Source organism: Hemibagrus wyckioides, linkage group LG11 (assembly GCF_019097595.1).
Source record: "Hemibagrus wyckioides isolate EC202008001 linkage group LG11, SWU_Hwy_1.0, whole genome shotgun sequence".
Classification (NCBI taxonomy): Eukaryota; Metazoa; Chordata; class Actinopteri; order Siluriformes; family Bagridae; genus Hemibagrus; species Hemibagrus wyckioides.
In genome coordinates, this window is record NC_080720.1 from 7,060,852 (window position 1) to 7,079,819 (window position 18,968).

The following is an 18,968-nucleotide window of genomic DNA, read 5'->3' on the forward strand; positions in this document are numbered from 1 at the left end:
TGAGCTAGAGTTGTATGCTGGGGACAGAGCAAAATATTGTCGGCCATGTACGACGTTAGAATATTTTCCAGAAACAGGCATACATACAACAAAAAGCCCCTGAGAGCTTTCTGTAAAACATGCAGGTGGATCAGTGATGCTTGAAGGCTGTTTCGTTGGCTGGTGTTTCAGCAGCTGAACGGCATCATGACATTTTAATAATAAATACCAGGAAATTTCAGATTACAAGTTACGACTTGATACAAATAGCTGGGTTTTTTGATTAATCCAAATATCCAAATCAACATAGAAATTTTTAATGGAACTATTTTGTAATATGGTTAAAAGAAAAAATTTTGTAATAGACATTTCTGTCTTCAGATTTAAACCTCATATGAACAAACCTATGAATAAAAATATAGAAAAAATACTTGGAAAAAAATACAGGAAAATACTTACTGTTGTTATTCTCTGCAGGAGAGACTTTATTTATAAATATTTATTTAATTGTAATAAAAGTTTCAAAGAAAAATTTGGGGGAAAATATTGTCTTAAAAGCTGATCACTCATTCATAACAAAGATTAATATTTTCCAAGGGTTCTAAATTAACCACTAGATTTTTTGATCTGCTGCATAAATGCATACTGACTATGGGTGTTGTGATACTGATGTGTAGACCTCAAGACGAATTCTTTAATCTGACCAGCAAAGAAACTACCAAGGATTATCTTTTTCAACCGAAATCGCATTCTCCAGGTTTTATGCCAGCATCATGTTAACGTCCATGACTAACCAGACTTATTAACATTCATATTCTTTAGAAGTTTATAGAACAATGCTTAATCTAAATAAATGCAAATTTCCTAATCGTGCGTACACAGCATGCTTTTCGCACTCACTGGGAAATGATATCTGTTTCTCTTGCTAAGGAATGCGCCTCCATAAACTGTTTAGTGGAGTAAAAACATCATGCATATACTGTAGCATGTTTACACATTCTCACACCCCTGGCGTGAGATTTTTCACAGGAAGTGATAAAAAAAAACTGGCTTGTGGGGCATGTGGTTCTGCAAAGTGTGAACATGACTAAAACTAAGTCGTGAAACAAAGCCCCTGGCACAACGATCAAAAAGAAGAGGAGCAAACGTCTAAAGAAACATGCGCACATTTAGCATTAAAATAAAATCAGTATACAGCATCGTGTCAACACGTGGACTGTTTGGGAAAAGGGATTTCATTCTATCCGTGGAAGATGATGGAGCCCACATATCTGTATCGAATGCCTTTCACTTTCCATATTATTATGCAAGGGAATTTTCCAGAAGTCTGACCATAAAACCATGCAATGGCTAGAGCATGCAAAGGTGTCAAAGATTGAAGCAGTTCAGTAGAACAAAGCTATACTGTAGATCTTGTGAGTACATCGTTATAGTCCTGGTTTGTAAAGTTCGTGCAGATTAAACGTACAAATACGTGGAGGGTTTTTTTTTAGTGCTAAGAAAACTTTCATCCAGGCAGGAATTGAGAAAAAAACCCTGACTGAGCAATCAGCTTCTTGGATGCGTGTCCATAGATTTATTACAGTGAATAGTATGGCATGAGATAGATAGATGACCCTTGAAATTGTGAATTGGGTGAATTGTAAAAATACATTGTATACATTAAAAATAAGTGTAAAAACAACAACAAAAACCAAGAGTTTTACCCTTGCAAATATATAACAATTCACAGAAAATTCATTTAGTAATTAGTAGGACAAAACAAAACAAAAATCAGTTCTGCAGCATGACTTCCTGACGTCTTTGAATTCATATTGTTGATCTTTCTTGAAAATTGCACACGCTTCAGTGCCTGATATTCAAATTATCTTATCTACAGCGGTGCAGAACAGATACAATCATATTTCTTGAATGAACTGCTTTGATTGTTGTGGTGAAGGAGGTCTGCTATTTCTCCAAGCCATATAACCACCTCACTGGGTCTTTGGTTAGTGCAGTCTGATAATGATATATTATCTATATCTATTATCTGCTGAAATCTCAACCAACCTCCCTTGCCATTTCACTCTCGAGATATCAGATATCGAAAGGAGCCTCGGTTAAACTGAGAACAGAGGAACACTCAAATAAAATAAAAAACACAAGACTTAACAATTTGTATGTTAACAATGTTCAGTTTTATAGTTCATATAGGCCTTGTGCAGAGTATTGTTTTGAGTATTGTACTGAGTATTGTATTAATGCTTCAATTCAAGTGCAATTGTTTATTTACCAGCATTTGCAAGAGTAACTCCCCAAATATAAGGCTCATTATAAATTTTTAGCTATTTATTGGAGCCAACAAGCTTTTCACTCTCGAATGTTACACACACATACACACACACACCACATTTCATCCAAGTTGTCATAATTTATTGGCCTACTTGTTTTTGTGTTATTGAAATAGGTATGGTTTAAAGCCATTCTATTCTGTTAAAGTGGATGGCAGGCTGAAAGGCAACACTAGGAAAAAAAGAAAAAAATCCTCTGGTGATCACTGGACGCACTTGGAGAACCCCTGCCTTAAAGAACCCCATGATGGCTTTGTAGTTTGTGATGCACTTCATAGCATAGGTTCATGGCAGGAGGGGCCGCGTGGTTAACGCTCCTTAACATATGCTCAGTACCAGGAAGCTGCAAATGTTGGGTTTATAAGTGAAACCGAAGAAAGGGTCTAGTAAATGTAAATGTTTTACTCAGTTCCCATATTATTTGCACTTTATTACACTTGACTGATGTAGGATAACGAAAAACGTCACGCTTGAAGGTTTTCCCATAGTTTGATGTTTTAGAGCAACTGTTGGTCAACCTGGAGACTTCTCCGGACTGTGAAAAGGAGGTCTGTCCTTAAAATAAACAAGGTTCTCACACGCACCTCACCAGGTCGTTGGGTAACACCGTTTGGCTTTGAAGCTTGTTCTGATCACCATTTCCTGCTTCCACAAGCCTCCTATCAGTCCACGTGTCTCCGTCTATAACAGTCTGAGTGAAAAAGGGGAATCCATCAAGATCCATAGATACAGGTCTTCCATCCACAGTCAAACAGCTTGGCAGAGCTGCATGCATTCCTTGACTCGGAGGAAAGTGTTCAAACTGACTGAAGACAGGTGAGGAGAAGAACATCCACGGGGGCTCATCTTCTTCCATCTCGGCTACCTCACAGACCGCCTCTGCTCCTCCTTGAGAAGTCATGATTTGAGGTTTATAAGAACACACTGTCCAGTCTTGCACAACCGTAGGCTCCTCTGCGGTTACTTCTCTGTGTACAACGGGGTACAAATCCTTCCTTTCCACAGGTGGACTGTAGTCCTCAACTGGAGATAAGGGTGGGTCGCTGTCCACGGGTTGCCAGCACAGATCAGAACCATGTCTCTCATCCTAAGAACAAAAACAAACCTGATCATGTGTTCCTGCTAAATAACAGCAGTGCACAGTTTTACAGGTGACTTTTAGACAACATGAAAGTAGCCTATGGCATAAAAAGTAGAGTCATGTTCCAAGCTCTTTAACTCTTTCACACTAATTGTTTAATTTTTTCTTCTTGTATTGGCTCCCTAAGTAGTCTAGCTTATTATCTCAGTAATAAATGTTAAATAAAGATTGTTGATGATACGGAGTTTGTTTGCACCCAGCACATGAATATAAGTTTTGTATAAGCCTGTACATTTTTTTAGAAGACCCCTAGTCTACTTTCTCACTTGCTTAACCATGCGATTTCTTGCCACATCTGAAATACTGAACTTATTTTTCTTTGTATGCTGTTCCTCCAGTAATGTGTTTGAAGAGCGGTCACATTCTGCTTGCCTTGCAACTGCATGTCAAGCATGACATTTAAAAGTGTTTGAAATATCATATGCAAAACAGTCGCTGGTGGTTGAGCAATAGACAAGCATGAAAACAGAAGCTGTACAGAAGCACTAAACTGTTTTGTGTTAGAAAAAAAAAAAAGTTAGCAATAAAATAAAACAAGGGTCATATGGTCATATGGTCAGATTTAGTTCAGTTTCATTTCCTTTGTCATAAACAAAAGGCCCAACTGCTACATCCACCGTTATACTTTCTCTCGAACTTTGTTCTTACAAATTGTTTCAAAATCAGTGGCATGATATTGAACACGGCGAAAATATTCCAGCAGATCCAGCATTAAGCATCTTGGAATACACCGATCAGCCATAACATTATGACTGCTGACAGGTGAAGTGAATAAGACTGATTATCTCCTCATCGTGGCACCTGTTAGTGGGTGGGATATATTAAGCAGCAAGTGAACATTTTATCCTCAAGGTTGATGTGTTAGAAGCAGGAAAAATGGACAAGCGTAAGGAGTTTGACAAGGACCAAATTGTGACGGCTAGACAACTGGATCAGAGCATCTCCAAAACTGCAGCTCTTGTGGGGTGTTCCCGGTCTGCAGTGGTCAGTATCTATCAAAAGTGGTCCAAGGAAGGAACAGTGGTGAACCGGCGACAGGGTCATGGACGGCCAAGAGTCACTGATGCACGTGGGGAGCGAATGCTGGCCCGTGTGATCCGATCCAACAGACGAGCTACTGTTGCTCAGATTGCTGAAGAAGTTAATGCTGGTTCTGATAGAAAGGTGTCAGAATACACAGTGCATGATGGGTCAGGGCTGTTTTGTCAGACCAACACTATATTAGGCAGGTGGTCATAATGTTATGCCTGCTCGGTGTACATCAAGATTTAAACATGCGTTCCTTGATAAGTTTCCTAGCTTTTTAATATGGGGCAGTGTTGGCTAAAATGATCAAGGCTCTAGGTTGTTGATTTGGAAGGTTGATTCTTAAGCCCCAACACTGCCAAGCTCCGATGTTGGGCCCTTGAGCAAGGCCCTTAACCTTATCTGCTCCAGGGGTGCTGTATCATAGCTGACCCTGCACTCGGACCCTAACTTTCTATTCTGGAATATGTGAAGAAAAGTATTTCACACTATTTTGCAGGGGTTTTTTTTTCCAACTGAGCAGAAACCTCATCTGAGTCAACAGAAAGCCAAGATCTGTGTAATCAGGTGTAGCTTCTCCTTGCTTCCTGCCTCCTGTATGGAGAAGACAAGACACCACTGGATAGTTGTTAATGAAATTATCAAATTTCCAAAATCCAAGACAAACCTGAAAACTGATTACAGACTTTCTAAAGCAACAAAATCCTCTTAAAGCATGCAGAATGTATAGGTACCTTCAGTAATTTGATAGCATTGCTGTTTCCAAGCTGAGGTAAATTCTGAAAAAGCCAAGAGGGTCCCATTGACACGCACGCCTTCCTTAATCTGCGAAAAAAAAATGTAATTAAGTAATTTAAAAGCACAGTATAGAACTAATAGCCAGCACATAAATACAGTACTCTGGGGGTAAAATAGCTAGCTGGGAAGTTTGCACCTATAATAACTCGCAGAAACTTCACTATCATTGAATCACTATGCAGTCACTATGTACACTGATTGTAGTAAAAGTACTGCATTACAAACTCCTAGAAAATCTTAGATTTGCCCAAAATGTTAGCATTTTTGAATGCATTTCTATTCTCCTGTGCCCAAAACTAAGCTACAAGCTAGCATAACACTTAGTCTCTCTTTTTAGCATGACTTTAATCCATTTTCTTCAACTTAATGATATTACTCATGTCTTTTATGATCACCTTTCGCTTCATTTCAGTTGTTTATTTTCATATTTATCCTCTATGTGAAGCACTTTGGATAACGGCGGTATATGAACTGGGGCTAGACGAATACATTTGCCTTGATCAGGCATCATGAATGAATGAATGAATGAAGGAATGAAGGAATGAAGGAATACCTTTGTCTTGTACATTTCCAGTACAAAAGATTCACGAGGACAACGATAGGGACGGCAGTTATGAGGCAAATCCCGATGACCACTTCATCTGAAAAGGAACCCAGGAGATTGTATGACTTAATGGCAAGTATCTGAACTGCGCTGAGCTTGCACTTTCAGGCTTCTGTACATGTGACTTAGCTATACAGTTCTATACACTTCTGTATTTCTACTCAGATATGTAGTGCTACCTGGTTTCAATCTTATAGTGAAACTCTACAGTAAAAGCTTTAATAACTTCACTCGAAATTCTGCTGACGTTGGCCTTCATTGGATCAGGGAGCGCTCAGTCTTACAAAATACTACACATAGCTGTCTTTAAATGATTACAAATGGATTCAAGTAGCAAAGTCGAAATATGAAATAAACACATCCAATTGAGTTACCGCCAAGTTTCCGTCCTGTAGCTGTCTGCTAATCTTGCTAGCAGTAGTTTTAATGTATTGTAACGTTAGCTGGCTTTTGAATTTGGCTACTACTGTTTTGACTACACAACATAACATTTAGCATATTGCTAACTAGCCTGGGCTACTGGTTTAATGTACATATAACTTTGCTAGCAACGTCATCTAGGCCTATACAACATAATAGCCAGTTAGCACTTGTGGCTACTGGTACACAATATGATATCTTAAATATATCTGATTTGCTAGTTTTATGTATTTTAAATACGTAATAAAGCTAACGTTAGCGTACATGGATAGTTAAAATAATTAGCCACTACTGGGGTTCAAGTGTTTGTGCTCGGTTTGAATTAATGTGGCAGTGGGAACTCCTAAAGGCCTTACATAAAACCTTGAGTGACACATTTATTTTGTTAAATCTGACCATACAGGAACTAAAGAGGACTTATTTCCTAACATTAGCTGGCTAGTTCTTTCAAAGTGATTTTTTTTACCACTCTGTAGCTTGAATACTTGTAATAAGGTTACGTGTAAAGCCTAAATCAGCATTACATGAACTCCTAGCTATATTTAGACAGCTCCATTGTAAAATGTCTGTTGGAAAATGTATGCTATGTGCACTTCTGTCTTTTTTCTTTTTCTTTTAAGATACTTTTAAGCTTAAGAAGATGATTCATTACTGTATATGCTGAACAGTGCACTGTATATCAGACTTACTTCTTGTTTTTTCTGGAGGAGGATGCTTTTTTAAGTTGTCTACGTGAGGGTCATTCGGTATTGTGGTAATGCCTGTAAATAGAGGAAAGGTCAGTTACAGATTTTATTTACCATGTATTGAATGCGAATATGTATTGAAAGCATCCTCCTGCCATCTGGAAGGAGGAACTGAAGCTTTCGGGCCCTCACAACCAGACTCCTTCCCTCAAGCCATCAGGATCCTCAACATCCAGAACTGAACTGTACCAAACGCACTCACACACACACACACACATACACACACACACACACACACACTCCCTCAACTGTGTGAACTGATCTCAGCACATACATGTTTACAACTCAACATCCAGAACTGATCTGTACCAAACTCATTCACACACACACACTCCCTCAACTGTGTGAACTGATCTCAGCACATACATGTTTACAACTCCACCCATATTATAATCTGTGTACATGTTGTTTTTGCACATTATTGAATTGCTGCTGTTTTGCACATTTCAACTGCTGCCATTACAGAAGTGTATATGGTTACCAGAGCCATCTTATTTACTTGTTTACCCTCTTGTTCCACTATTTTGCACATTGTACTGCTAGTACATTGAACAATGTGTACTATTTTTTCTGACTATATTATGTATTTTGTGTGTCTGTGTACTGCTTTTTGTTTGTTTGCACTGTCCTTTGTCTTGCACTGTTTGCAGACTTTGCACTTTATATAGCAAGGGCAACTTTACTTTCTGTCCTTGGCTCTGTGTTGTTTTTGTAGTTACATCTTGTTATGTTGTTTAACCTAGCACTAGGGTCCTGGAGAAACGTTGCCTCATTTCACTATGTACTGCGTCAACTATATATGGTTGAAATGACAATAAAAACTTCTTGAATTGACTTGACAATCATTTCACCGCAACCAAAGAGTGCCCTGTTTGGACTGGATTGGTTTTACGTGATCAGTAGAGCTCAAGGGCAGTGTTATGCTCGAGTACTCCCCCCCCCCTTCCCTCTCTCTTTCTCTCTCTCTCTCTCTCTCTCTCTCTCTCTCCCTCCCCCCCTCTCTCTCTCTTTCTCTCTCTTGATTATATCCCATCTGATCTGACATTCACATGTTGGTAACAGTTACATTCTTTTATATTCCATTCACTCATATTCTGATGGAAACAAGTTTCCTTGGACAAAAATATAGATGAAATATAAAAGGCCATGTCAAGATTATAAACATGTTAAGTTTTAAGATATAACCTCTATAGTTCAACTCTACAACAAGAGACAATAATAATAATAAAATAAAATCAGTTTGCATTAAAAATATGAGGCGCTCATAGTATCCTGAAGACACTCCATTCTTTTAGTGTATATGTACATTGTTTATCCTGTGTGAATCTGTAGTACATTTCCTTCTTACTTCCTCCATTACTTAAAATGTAGACATACACCGATCAGGCATAACATTATGAGCAGTGAGAGGTGAAGTGAATAACACTGATGATCTCCTCATCATGGCACCTGTTAGTGGGTGGGATATATTAGGCAGCAAGTGAACATTTTGTCCTCAAAGTTGATGTGTTAGAAGCAGGAAAAATGGCCAAGTGTAAGGATTTGAGCGAGTTTGATGAAATTGTGATGGCTAGACCACTGGATCAGAGCATCTCCACAACTGTAGCTCTTGTGGGGTGTTCCCAGTCTGCAGTGGTCAGTATCTATCAAAAGTGGTCCAAGGAAGGAACAGTCATGGACGGCCAAGGCTCATTGCACAACACGTGATTGTGTGACTCTCATGCTGCTTCGGGAAGTGCGTACAGGAATTGAAAATACCAAGTTATTTCATAGGAGCTTAATGCACTTGTTAGAGATCTGAACACAGGGAACACAGAGACACAAAACTGAAAGCTTGTAAAAGCACTCGAGGATAACACTCAGGCGTTGCATGTTTTTATAGAACGGGTTTTGACTGACGTACTTTGGCAACAGTGAGCTGCTAAATGTTTAACGCCTTGCTTGGAACAGTTCGTTTGTACAGAGTGACACATCATCCGTTTTCTGCCTCTACTTCCTGTTACATGTTAAACCACATGTTAAAAAAAGCAGCTTATTGACTTTAGTCCACTGAAACACTTGTGTAAGGACACAAGCCTGTCCAACTAACTAACTAACTTTGAAGTTCACTTTTTTCCCCATCACCTATGAATTGAAAGATTTCCATTAAACACACTAAACAAGTCTGGAGAGGCCTTGAAATTTTTCTCTCACATTTTGTTTGTATTTATAAAACCATTAGATGGAACGTTCTAGCAGTCTTTATACTAGCCAGTTTTTTGTTCTCACACTTCTTAAGCTGAAATGAGACATAACTACTCAGTAAAGCCATCAGGTGGGTGATTCACACACTCAGGTTACTGGAAGTGGATGTAAACTTTCTCAGTATATGGTGGAAAAAGCTGCTGTCGCAATGTGGGTTTGAGTCTTAACACCAAAGAGAGGTAAACACTTTCCATGATCCATGTCTGATTCAATTCCTTCTATAGATTTATTAGGAATTTTACAGGCAGTGCAGAGCAGTAAATATGTACCGGTTGGTTGATTGCTAGTGTAACGAGTTAAAGTTGCGTGATAAACATGCGTATTTACATGCACATTTGTGAAAACCATACACCACATCACACTTCCTCTCCCACAATCCTTTGGCCCCCCTCCTCCACACATGCATGTGTGCAAACACACAGAGCCTCAAAATGACATGTATCACATGGTCTAGGTTTTTATAGAGGGTGTAGTCAGTCATCATATAAAATTAGGCGCTATACAAAATAAACTGAATTGAATTGAATCATACCCATCTTCTCAAGTACATTACTAGCCAAATGTGTTCAGTAAAATTTTTCCACAATTTCCTAACACCCAGTACAACTGTAAGGATTGTGTAGCTTATTCATACACACACTCATTAAAAGCGCACTGATGGCTTGTTTTAATTGATCCACTCCAATTTTACCGCAGTTCATTTCACTAATCAAGCCTTCATAAGCATCATTGTAAATCAAGTGTGTATGATTGCGTAGGTTTGCACGAAAACGTTTCGATGAACATGAGATAAAAGATGTCTCTCTTTGTTGCCCTCTCTAGTAGAAAAGTGTTACTGCATGGAAATCGTGGCACGTGGGTTGCACTGCATCTGTCTCTACCACATGAATTAATCTTAGTAGAAAATCAGTGCACCTTAAAGCCATAATCATGGCTGTACCACTAACCACAAAGTGTTACCTAAGAAAGATGCCTAAATTACACCACTGGTGATCTGTTGTGAGAATAAAACCATTCTTTTGTTACTGAGTATTAGGCGATTTTCAGTTATTGAGTATTATTGTCTTCCACAAGAGAACGTTAGCCAGCTAATTTTTTTCCTATCACTGATCTAACTGTCAGCATCATGGTGTAACTGTATTTCGAGCCAAGAGTGCAAGATAGACAGTTAATGACAGCTAGCTTCCAAAAAACACAAGCTCTAAGCAGTAATCACTAACGGAAAGATTTGCTTTGCGGTAATCCCTCAGTATGCTATTTGTGCCTGTAACTGGTGATGGTAAGCTAGCTGGTTACCTTTAATGAGCTGGCTAAAAGATGTTATGGAGAATAAAACTGTTGTTTGTTGAGATGTGTGTATTTGTATTATCTAATCTGTGTTGTGGTTTTGTTTGCTGATCTGTCTGGCCTGACCTTTCAGCAATCTAGTTAACATTAGGGAGTTGCTCACTGCCTTGAGCCATGTACAAAGTCACGATGAATGATGTACCCGGAACTGTGTGTGATGCATCTATAGCTAAAAATAAAAAATATAATCATAGTATGTCAAAAAACATTGTGTTTGAGTGTTTTTCCTCTCTCTGGTATTTATAATGATGTTTATCAATCAATCAATCAAAAACAAAATTGTGCATCGTTATTATTGCTTAATACGCAAGATATAATGAGTATCAAATTTCACAATACAGAGGAACTGTAAACGTGTAAATATAAATATACTATATTGCCAAATGTTTTGGGACACCCCTCCAAATCATTGAATTCAGGGGTTGAGCTTGGCCCCTTAGTTCCAGTGAAAGTACCAGTGCACAAAGCAAGGTCCAAAAAGACAAGGATGAGCGAATTTGGTGTTTTAAAATGGCTCACAGTCTCCGCTCTAATTCATCCCAAAGGTGTTCTATCAGGTTGAGGTCAGGACTCTGTGCAGGCCAGTCAAGTTCCTCCACACCAAACTCTCTCATCCATGTCTTTATGGACCTTTCTTTGTGCACTGGTCTACAGTCATGTTGGAACAGGAAGGGGTCATCCCCAAACTGTTCCCACAAAGTTGGGAACATGAAATTGTCCAAAATGTCTTGGTATGAAGCTGAAGCATTAAGAGTTCCTTTCACTGGAACTAAGGGGCCGAGTCCAACCCCTGAAAAACAACACCTGAATTTGTAGGGGTGTCCCAAAACCTTTGGCAATGTAGTGTATGTGTGAATGTAAATATATATTTAAAAAATGCATAAACATACCGTTCTTGGTGATATGAACTTGTTTAGAAGGGCACGACACTCCGTCACTGCTCTCAACATAGAGTGAAATGTCACACAGACTGGGTTGTGTAGCTGTAATTAAATGAAAGGAGAGACACATAGAGATCATCTTCAAAATCATCAAGAATACAAATATAATATAGCATATATGCAGCTTGTCAGCTTAGTCACTATACATTTCTTGCTGATTTTTTTGGGATGTGTGCTGGTTTGGGAGGCTTTGCTCTTACCCTGAATGTATACAGAGTTGGAGTTTCTTACACTTCTCTTCCACTGCACTTGAAGCGGGGTGCATTGCCATTGAACTAAAAAACCCAGCATTTTCTCTGACGTCCTAGCTGAGAAGTGAGATGAGTCCCACTTAAGGTCAATGCCGCCCCCTGCTGCATGGCTTGATATTATTTCTGGAGCTGGTATTCCTGCTAAATTGACAGAATTTGAAGACAAGAACAACTCCTTAAATACATAATCATATTCACATAACTCATTTGATGATAGATGTGATTTAACACAAGAATTTGATTCAACTCGGTATGTGAATAATATAATAACGCGTGGATAATAATAATAATAACAGAGTATAGTGCCTTGTATAATTATTCACCCCCTTGTAATGTTTACCCATGGAACTTGAAATTAAGCTGATGTCCTGGATCAAGACAAAATACCTCATGAAGATAAAGTGTAGAGAAGAGATCACTGTAGTTTATAGTGGAAAAAAACTTGTGGTTGCATACGTATTCAGCCCCTATGGTGTTTGTTTCTCAGATTAATGCAAATCACCTGGTGGATGGCCTCATTTCTAGACAGTTTTTTCCCACTCATTTCCTCTCCAAATTGATTATCTGCCAATTCCCACCTACCAGACAGCTCTGCTCGATTCATAAGACAACTACCACTTGGGGAAGATGAATGCTTACCATGTGTTTCCTCTGAGACATGTACAACAAGCCAACTGCAACCTTTTGAACTCCCGCTCATGCCTCACCGCAGGGCAGCAAAACATTTTTGGAGGAAATGCTATGTGCCTCTTCACATGCAACAGTGCTACTGTATTTTGTGAACCTTCATGACATGAAATCCCAATTAAGTCCATTTCATTTCCAGCGTGTAATAAAATGCATAAAGGTTCAAAGGACTGTGGGTGTAGTGTGACATTAATCAGTTCACATACTGAGATACTCGTACACTCATTTGTTTATTTTTAAAGGAATCATTTGTCGAAAATGTCTTACCTGAGCAGGTCAGTCTCACTGAAGCTGGTGGTGAACTTCCTGCTGATGTAACAGCACTGACATTCAGCTCTGTCACCTCCAGGGGCAGATGAAGAGTGTACTGTGTAACAGCCTTTGAGCAATTCAGAACGTGTGTAGTGCCCTTTTCTTGATAGACTATTTCATAATGGTGCAAATCTCCTTTAAAGTCTTCTGTACCTAAAGGCTGGGGATGATTCAAGTCACATGTTAGTCATTTAAGACATTTTTATGCGAAGAAATTATTTTCTTTGAACTAGACCTCATTTTTAACAATTTTATAATAAGGACAAAAACTCAAACTAAGCCATAACATTGTGACTTATGACTAATATTGTGTTGGTCCCCTTTTGCTGCCAAAGCAGCCCTGACCTGTTGGGGCATGGACTCCACTAGATCCCTGAAGGTGTGCTGTGGTATTTGGCACCAAGATGTTAGCAGCAGATCCTTTAAGTCTGCTAATTTGTGAGGTGGGGCCTCCATGGATCGGACTTGTTTGTTCAGCACATCCCACAGATGCTTGATTGGATTGAGATCTGGGGAATTTAGTCAACACCTCAAACTCGTTGTTGTGCTCATTAAACCATTCCTGATCCATTTTTGCTTTGTGGCACGGCACATTCCGCTCCCCACATGCATCAATGACCCTTGGCCGCCCATGACCCTGTCGCTGGTTCATCACTTTTGATAGATACTGACCACTGCAGACCGGGAACACCCCACAAGAGCTGCAGTTTTGGAGATGCTCTGATCCAGTGGTCTAGCCATCACAATTTGGCCCTTCGTCAAACTCGCTCAAATCCTTACACTTGCCCATTTTTCCTGCTTCTAACACATCAACTTTGAGGACAAAATGTTCACTTGCTGCTTAATATATCCCACCCACTAACAGGTGCCATGATGAGGAGATCATCAGTGTTATTCACTTAATAATGATGGTGCGAATAATGTTATGGCTGATGGGTGTTATATACATATACATTTATATAAACCACTGTGTTCATTGAAATGTTTCAGAAGTAATATATACTAATTAAATGCTATAATAAACCTTTCATGGTGACCCAGGCTAGCTAGTCAAAGCAAGTCTAGTAAAGTCAAGAGGTAACCTTTGCTAAAACTACTTAGCTAACAAGTAGCAACTTATAGTTTAGCTTTTTCTTGATTTACTTAGCATTAGCAAACTCAGTCAGACACCAAATAAATAAACAAACCGAAGGAACTTGTTTAGCTAATGTTACTTCTCTATGCATCAACATTTGACTTTACAAGCTAGCCAGGCTCACTAAGGTTAGGCTAATAACTGTCATGTACTTCAAACCATGCACAAGCAAGCCAGGTAAATCATTATTGGATAAACCAATTATGTAATTTAAATCATTGGCCTGGTTTAATCTTAGATTTATTATGTAATGTAATAGACATGAAAATCCAGATCCTAGCATTTGTCTGCAGTTTAAACGGTGCTGTTTGTGTTTTTGTCCCATAGAGGGCGCAGAGACCGAACTAATCGTCTCTACATCAGTCCAATTAGTGACGTCACCCATGTCTAATCATGATTGGCATGTATGACATGAAACTGTAGTTGTGGTATGCAGATGGTTTCAGTCCCTCTTATAAATAACACCTCACTGTAAATACTAACCTTCCACATGACAGTCACATTCTGAGTATTGCTCTGTTCGTTTCTCATGATTGTCCTCCACACATCGAGCTTGGTCGAGGGTGCTGTGGACGAGCATTGAAATGAAATCAAAGTATTAGTCAGGGTCAGTTTCAAATAAATATAGTATAAAAGGTGTTTGAATAAGTTTAACACTAGTAGTGATACTACTGTTAAATATATATATTAGTTATTCAATTATTTATAAATGTGTAAATAACTGGGGAATAAAAAGAAATTAGAAATGGTACATTAGAAAATTCGATGATTTTGCATTTATTTGGGAATTTAAATGTCCTATTCTATGAATTATCCATTACAGATGATTAAAAATATGCATTGTAGTTCCCCAACGTTCACTCTACCCTGAAAATGCAAAATGCGTTCACTTCTATTAAATATACAAGCCACATACTGAAGAGGAAGCTAAATTTCCTGACGCTCATTATCCATCCATCCATCCATCCATCCATCCACCCATTCATCTATTCCACCCATTCATCCATTAATCCATCCATCCATCAGTCCATCCATCTGATTGCTACACCACTTATTCCACTGGGTCTCTGGGAGCCTGAAGCCTGGAGCCTGAGTCTCTGGGATGCAGGGTACAACATGGACAGGATGCCAATCCGTTGCAGGGCACAATCACAATCACACACACACAAACACACACACACACACACACAGACGCATTCACACTCTATGGGCAATTTAAAGGTGCCAATCAGCCTACAACACATATCTTTGGACTGGGGCTAAAAACTGGTAGTACCCAGGGGAAACCCCCAAGCCATGGGGAGAACATTCAAACCCCACACACACATGCCTGAGGAAACAATCAAACCTGTACCAAAACATATACTGAAACCAGGGTCCTTGATGCGAGTAAAGCTTATCCATTTGAACTGTGTTTACCTTTTCCTGGGCTTCCCTGTCTGAACCTTTCACTCCACAAACTGCAGTTATTCTTCATTGAGGCTGTGCAGACTTTCAGCTCAAACTGATATAATGTCAGTGGCTCCAACATCTCCAGCAGCATAAGGGTCCCTCTGTGTATCTGAGTCACATTTCCCTCCATCTAAGCACATAAAATGTAAATCAACCTTCAGCATTTTCAGCTTTTAACAAATAACTTGATCATGTGTAGCAATAGCACAGCATTTACATCCTTATCCAGAACTTACATTTATTTATTAATTACACAACTGAGGGTTAAGGGCCTTGCTCAAGGGCCCAACAGTAGCACCTTGGTGGTCTGGGAATTCAAACTCACAACTTTCAAATCAGTATCTTAACACCCTAACCACCCTAACCACTGAGCAACCACAGTAACAGTCCTCTGGTACAAACATGCAGCTCTTACCCAGCTTGCGTTATCAAGTTTTATTTGGAACCTCAGCCTGGGCTTCAGAGTCTCCATATTGTCTGAGCTGTGCCAGTGGATGATGGGGGAAAGGGAGCCTTTTGGGAATAGAATCTCTTTAATTTGTGGACGACTTGGAATTGCTACAAAGGAACAAAAACAGTACATTACAATCCAGCTATTCGTCTTAAAGAAGTCATTATGAATCATTCTTTAAATACAGTCAGAATCAATTGAGCGCACTAAAGGAATTAAAAGTCAGACACTAGTCATACCTTACATTAACGCTAACATTATTTACTCTGTTTGTTAGAATTAACCAACTCTAACTTTAACCAGTGTAATAAAGTGACAAGTTAATGTCTATAACATAACTAATGCTGATGTCTGTGTATGTTAATGTCTTTAAGTGTGTGATGCAACACTGGAAGTTCTCATGACTCATGTTCTGCAATCTACTGTGTGTAATGATAATAAAGTTAGATTTGAGTTTTGTTACTACATGCAGCTGCAATGTATATTCTATACATGACTAAAAATAAGTCTATATCAATGACATAAATTAAATGGCTGTGTTACAAACTGTTGAAGATAGCAAAATAGGTCTGGCCCAGATCTGGCCCACACAATGCACTTACACTCAGCCCACATACCACAAAGAATGATGGCCCTTTGGTGGCCCACGTCTGGTTTGCCAGAGGGGGGCCAGATGTGGGCCAGCACAGGGTCAGCACCGGGCCATACCACATAAACCAAAACATAACCGGGCCACGTCTGGCATACCATCATATAAACAGTGCCATCACTGCCAGACCTGGTCCGCATCTGATTGACATACCACTTGCCATGCCCTAACTCAGATCTGGCCCAGACCCGTCTGCTATGTGGGATTGATTCAACCTAGGCTTCCAAGTGTGAATACTGGCTCCTACGGTTTAGTTTACTTAGCCGTTTACCCTCTATGTTCATATTTAATTCATATAAGTTATTGCAAAATTATTATTACTCATGGACATTAAAACTTTGCTCACTGCCAGTTGTTTTATTTGACTTGATGCATTGTATTAGAAATATTAGAAATATTAAAAACAGTAAAGTTTTGCTCACTGCAGCTGTTCTGTTTGACTTGATTATGTTGGAAGAAAACATTAAAACCAACGTAAACCTAAATAAGTCGGTCGGTTGCTTATAGTTCTCAAGTTGAATCATTTGGAAATGTTAAATAATGAAATTACGGGAACCTTAATGTATAAGGTTAAGCCGAAATAAGTTGGTTTCTGTAGTATCTGTATTGTAAAATTTGATTCCAGTTTTAGTCAAGTGAAAGTAGAGTAAGTGAAAGAGAGATAGCGGGCTATTTCATTATCAGAAAAGATTACAGTACATTACACCCGTTACGAATCCCATTCACAAAGGGCTGCAGATATCTTCAATCATTATCGTCGTTCGACTGTCAAGTCTGGATCCTGCTTGGTTGGAACGAAAAGCTACAGCCACACCTTTAGTGGATGGATTCATTTAGACATAAGAGTATAAGCCTGAATAAATCTGTTTAAAATAAAAAAGAAGCCAGATCTGGATGAAAATTCACTTCCATTTTTAATCTGAGAAAGGAGTCGAGGAAGCATTAATAGACTTTAGTGGCTACTAGTCTTTTAGACTACAAGATAAACACATGGTTAGACAAACTAGCCATAACGGATGTTACTAAACTCTGCATTCTGGTAGATTTCAAAGAGTTGGACTGCATCCTAGATTAATCACTGTAACCTCAAGCCAAAATGTAAAAGCCTATAAATCTAAACAGAAATAAAGAAACGAATTAAAGTCTACCATGACACAGAGACAGTATTTGAAAAGAAAAAAACGAGTAACTTACGGTTAGCGATGATGTCCTTTCCACACAGAAGTTGAGAGTTCCCTTCTTTAGCCTGCCCTTCCACTATCTCAGAACAGTAGATAGAGGATATGGGTTCGTTCACAACCACTTGTGCTGTCACGTTAAAACAGCCGGGCTTTCTAAGTATTTCTTCGCCATTAAAAGTCATGATGAAGATCTTGCCACATGTCGGAGTGGAGGATTGACAGTGTACGGTCAGGTTAGAGCCAATAGGAATGATGTCTTGATCTGCTATGAGTTTTCCTTTACAAGCCACTGAATAACAGTCTAAGAGACAGAGGGTCATATAATAGACAGATCAACTGAAATAATTTATACAGATACCTATGACAACTCACTCACCTCTTGGTTTACAGTTGAGTAGTAAAAGAAGGACAAACCACAAGGCTTCTGTGAAGATTTCCATGTCACGGTTTTCTCTTCAGCACATATCACAGAGAACGTTAAAAACCTCCACCTCTTTATTCCTCACCTAAAGCTTTAAACATCACAGAGACTTACCATATCTCTGCTTTTCTTCCTCTGATGAAGCGATTATCTCAAACCTTGCTCCGTCTGAGTGACCCATATGTGCACTCAGAAACCGCTGATGTCTTGGACTATCGCTACTGATAAAAAGAAAAAAAGAGAGAGAAAAGTATAACCAGAATACGTAAAGCAGGACCATGAGGTTTCTCAACAGTCGTGTGCAGCCTTCTGATGGCAAAATGTTTAGCACATTCTCATAGTCTGTTTTTTTTTGTGTTCCCTTTTTTGCGTAGATGACCTAGTTTGGTGGTTTTTATACTTATCTTTGAACTTCAACACGTGTGCCCCACTTTATCAACCTCCTTGTGCAGCCAACGTATTGCTCTGAGAGTGAGAAGTGACTGCCGTTCAGTGAAAATTAGAGCTAATGAAGGACTATTAAGGTTTTAACATCTTAACACCCACACGAGGTCATAACAGGTTCTAACAGTAATGTTTCCACAGCACCCTCATGTTTCCTCTCAAAACATCAAGGACGTTAAATCGTTAAATAAACACCTCGAGCAGGGGCAGAATCATAAGGGGAAACTATGTTTGTGAGTGCTATTAATGTTTTTAATATGACGCATATCAAGAGATGAAGACTAAATATTACTAAAAAAAAATGATGCAAGCTAATATGTCCCAAGCAAATGTGTAGTTTAACTCGTATTTAGCAGAATTTTTGTCTAAAAATTCTTTTCCCTAAAAAATCTGAGATACTTATACGATT

The 18,968-nt window shown here is 39.0% G+C and overlaps 1 protein-coding gene across 2 annotated transcripts; it reads right to left on the reverse strand.

Annotated features, from left to right (window-relative positions):
- Positions 1-613: 613 nt before the first annotated feature.
- Positions 614-18,626, reverse strand: il23r (interleukin 23 receptor). Of its 2 annotated transcripts, none has more exons than XM_058401894.1 (13): positions 18,230-18,626; positions 18,071-18,147; positions 17,708-17,995; positions 15,829-15,971; positions 15,381-15,543; positions 14,445-14,527; positions 12,782-12,986; positions 11,777-11,965; positions 11,526-11,618; positions 6,988-7,059; positions 5,828-5,915; positions 5,211-5,301; positions 614-3,396 (listed from the first exon to the last, which is right to left on the reverse strand). In XM_058401894.1, exons 2-13 carry the CDS (start codon positions 18,132-18,134, stop codon positions 2,884-2,886), a joined length of 1,992 nt encoding a protein of 663 aa, XP_058257877.1. In that variant the 5' UTR covers positions 18,135-18,147; positions 18,230-18,626; the 3' UTR covers positions 614-2,883. The 2 variants fall into 2 exon arrangements, with proteins under 2 accessions (XP_058257877.1, XP_058257875.1); XM_058401892.1 differs by having other exon boundaries at positions 615-3,396; positions 11,777-11,968; positions 18,230-18,625.
- Between the last annotated feature and the right edge of the window lie 342 nt (positions 18,627-18,968).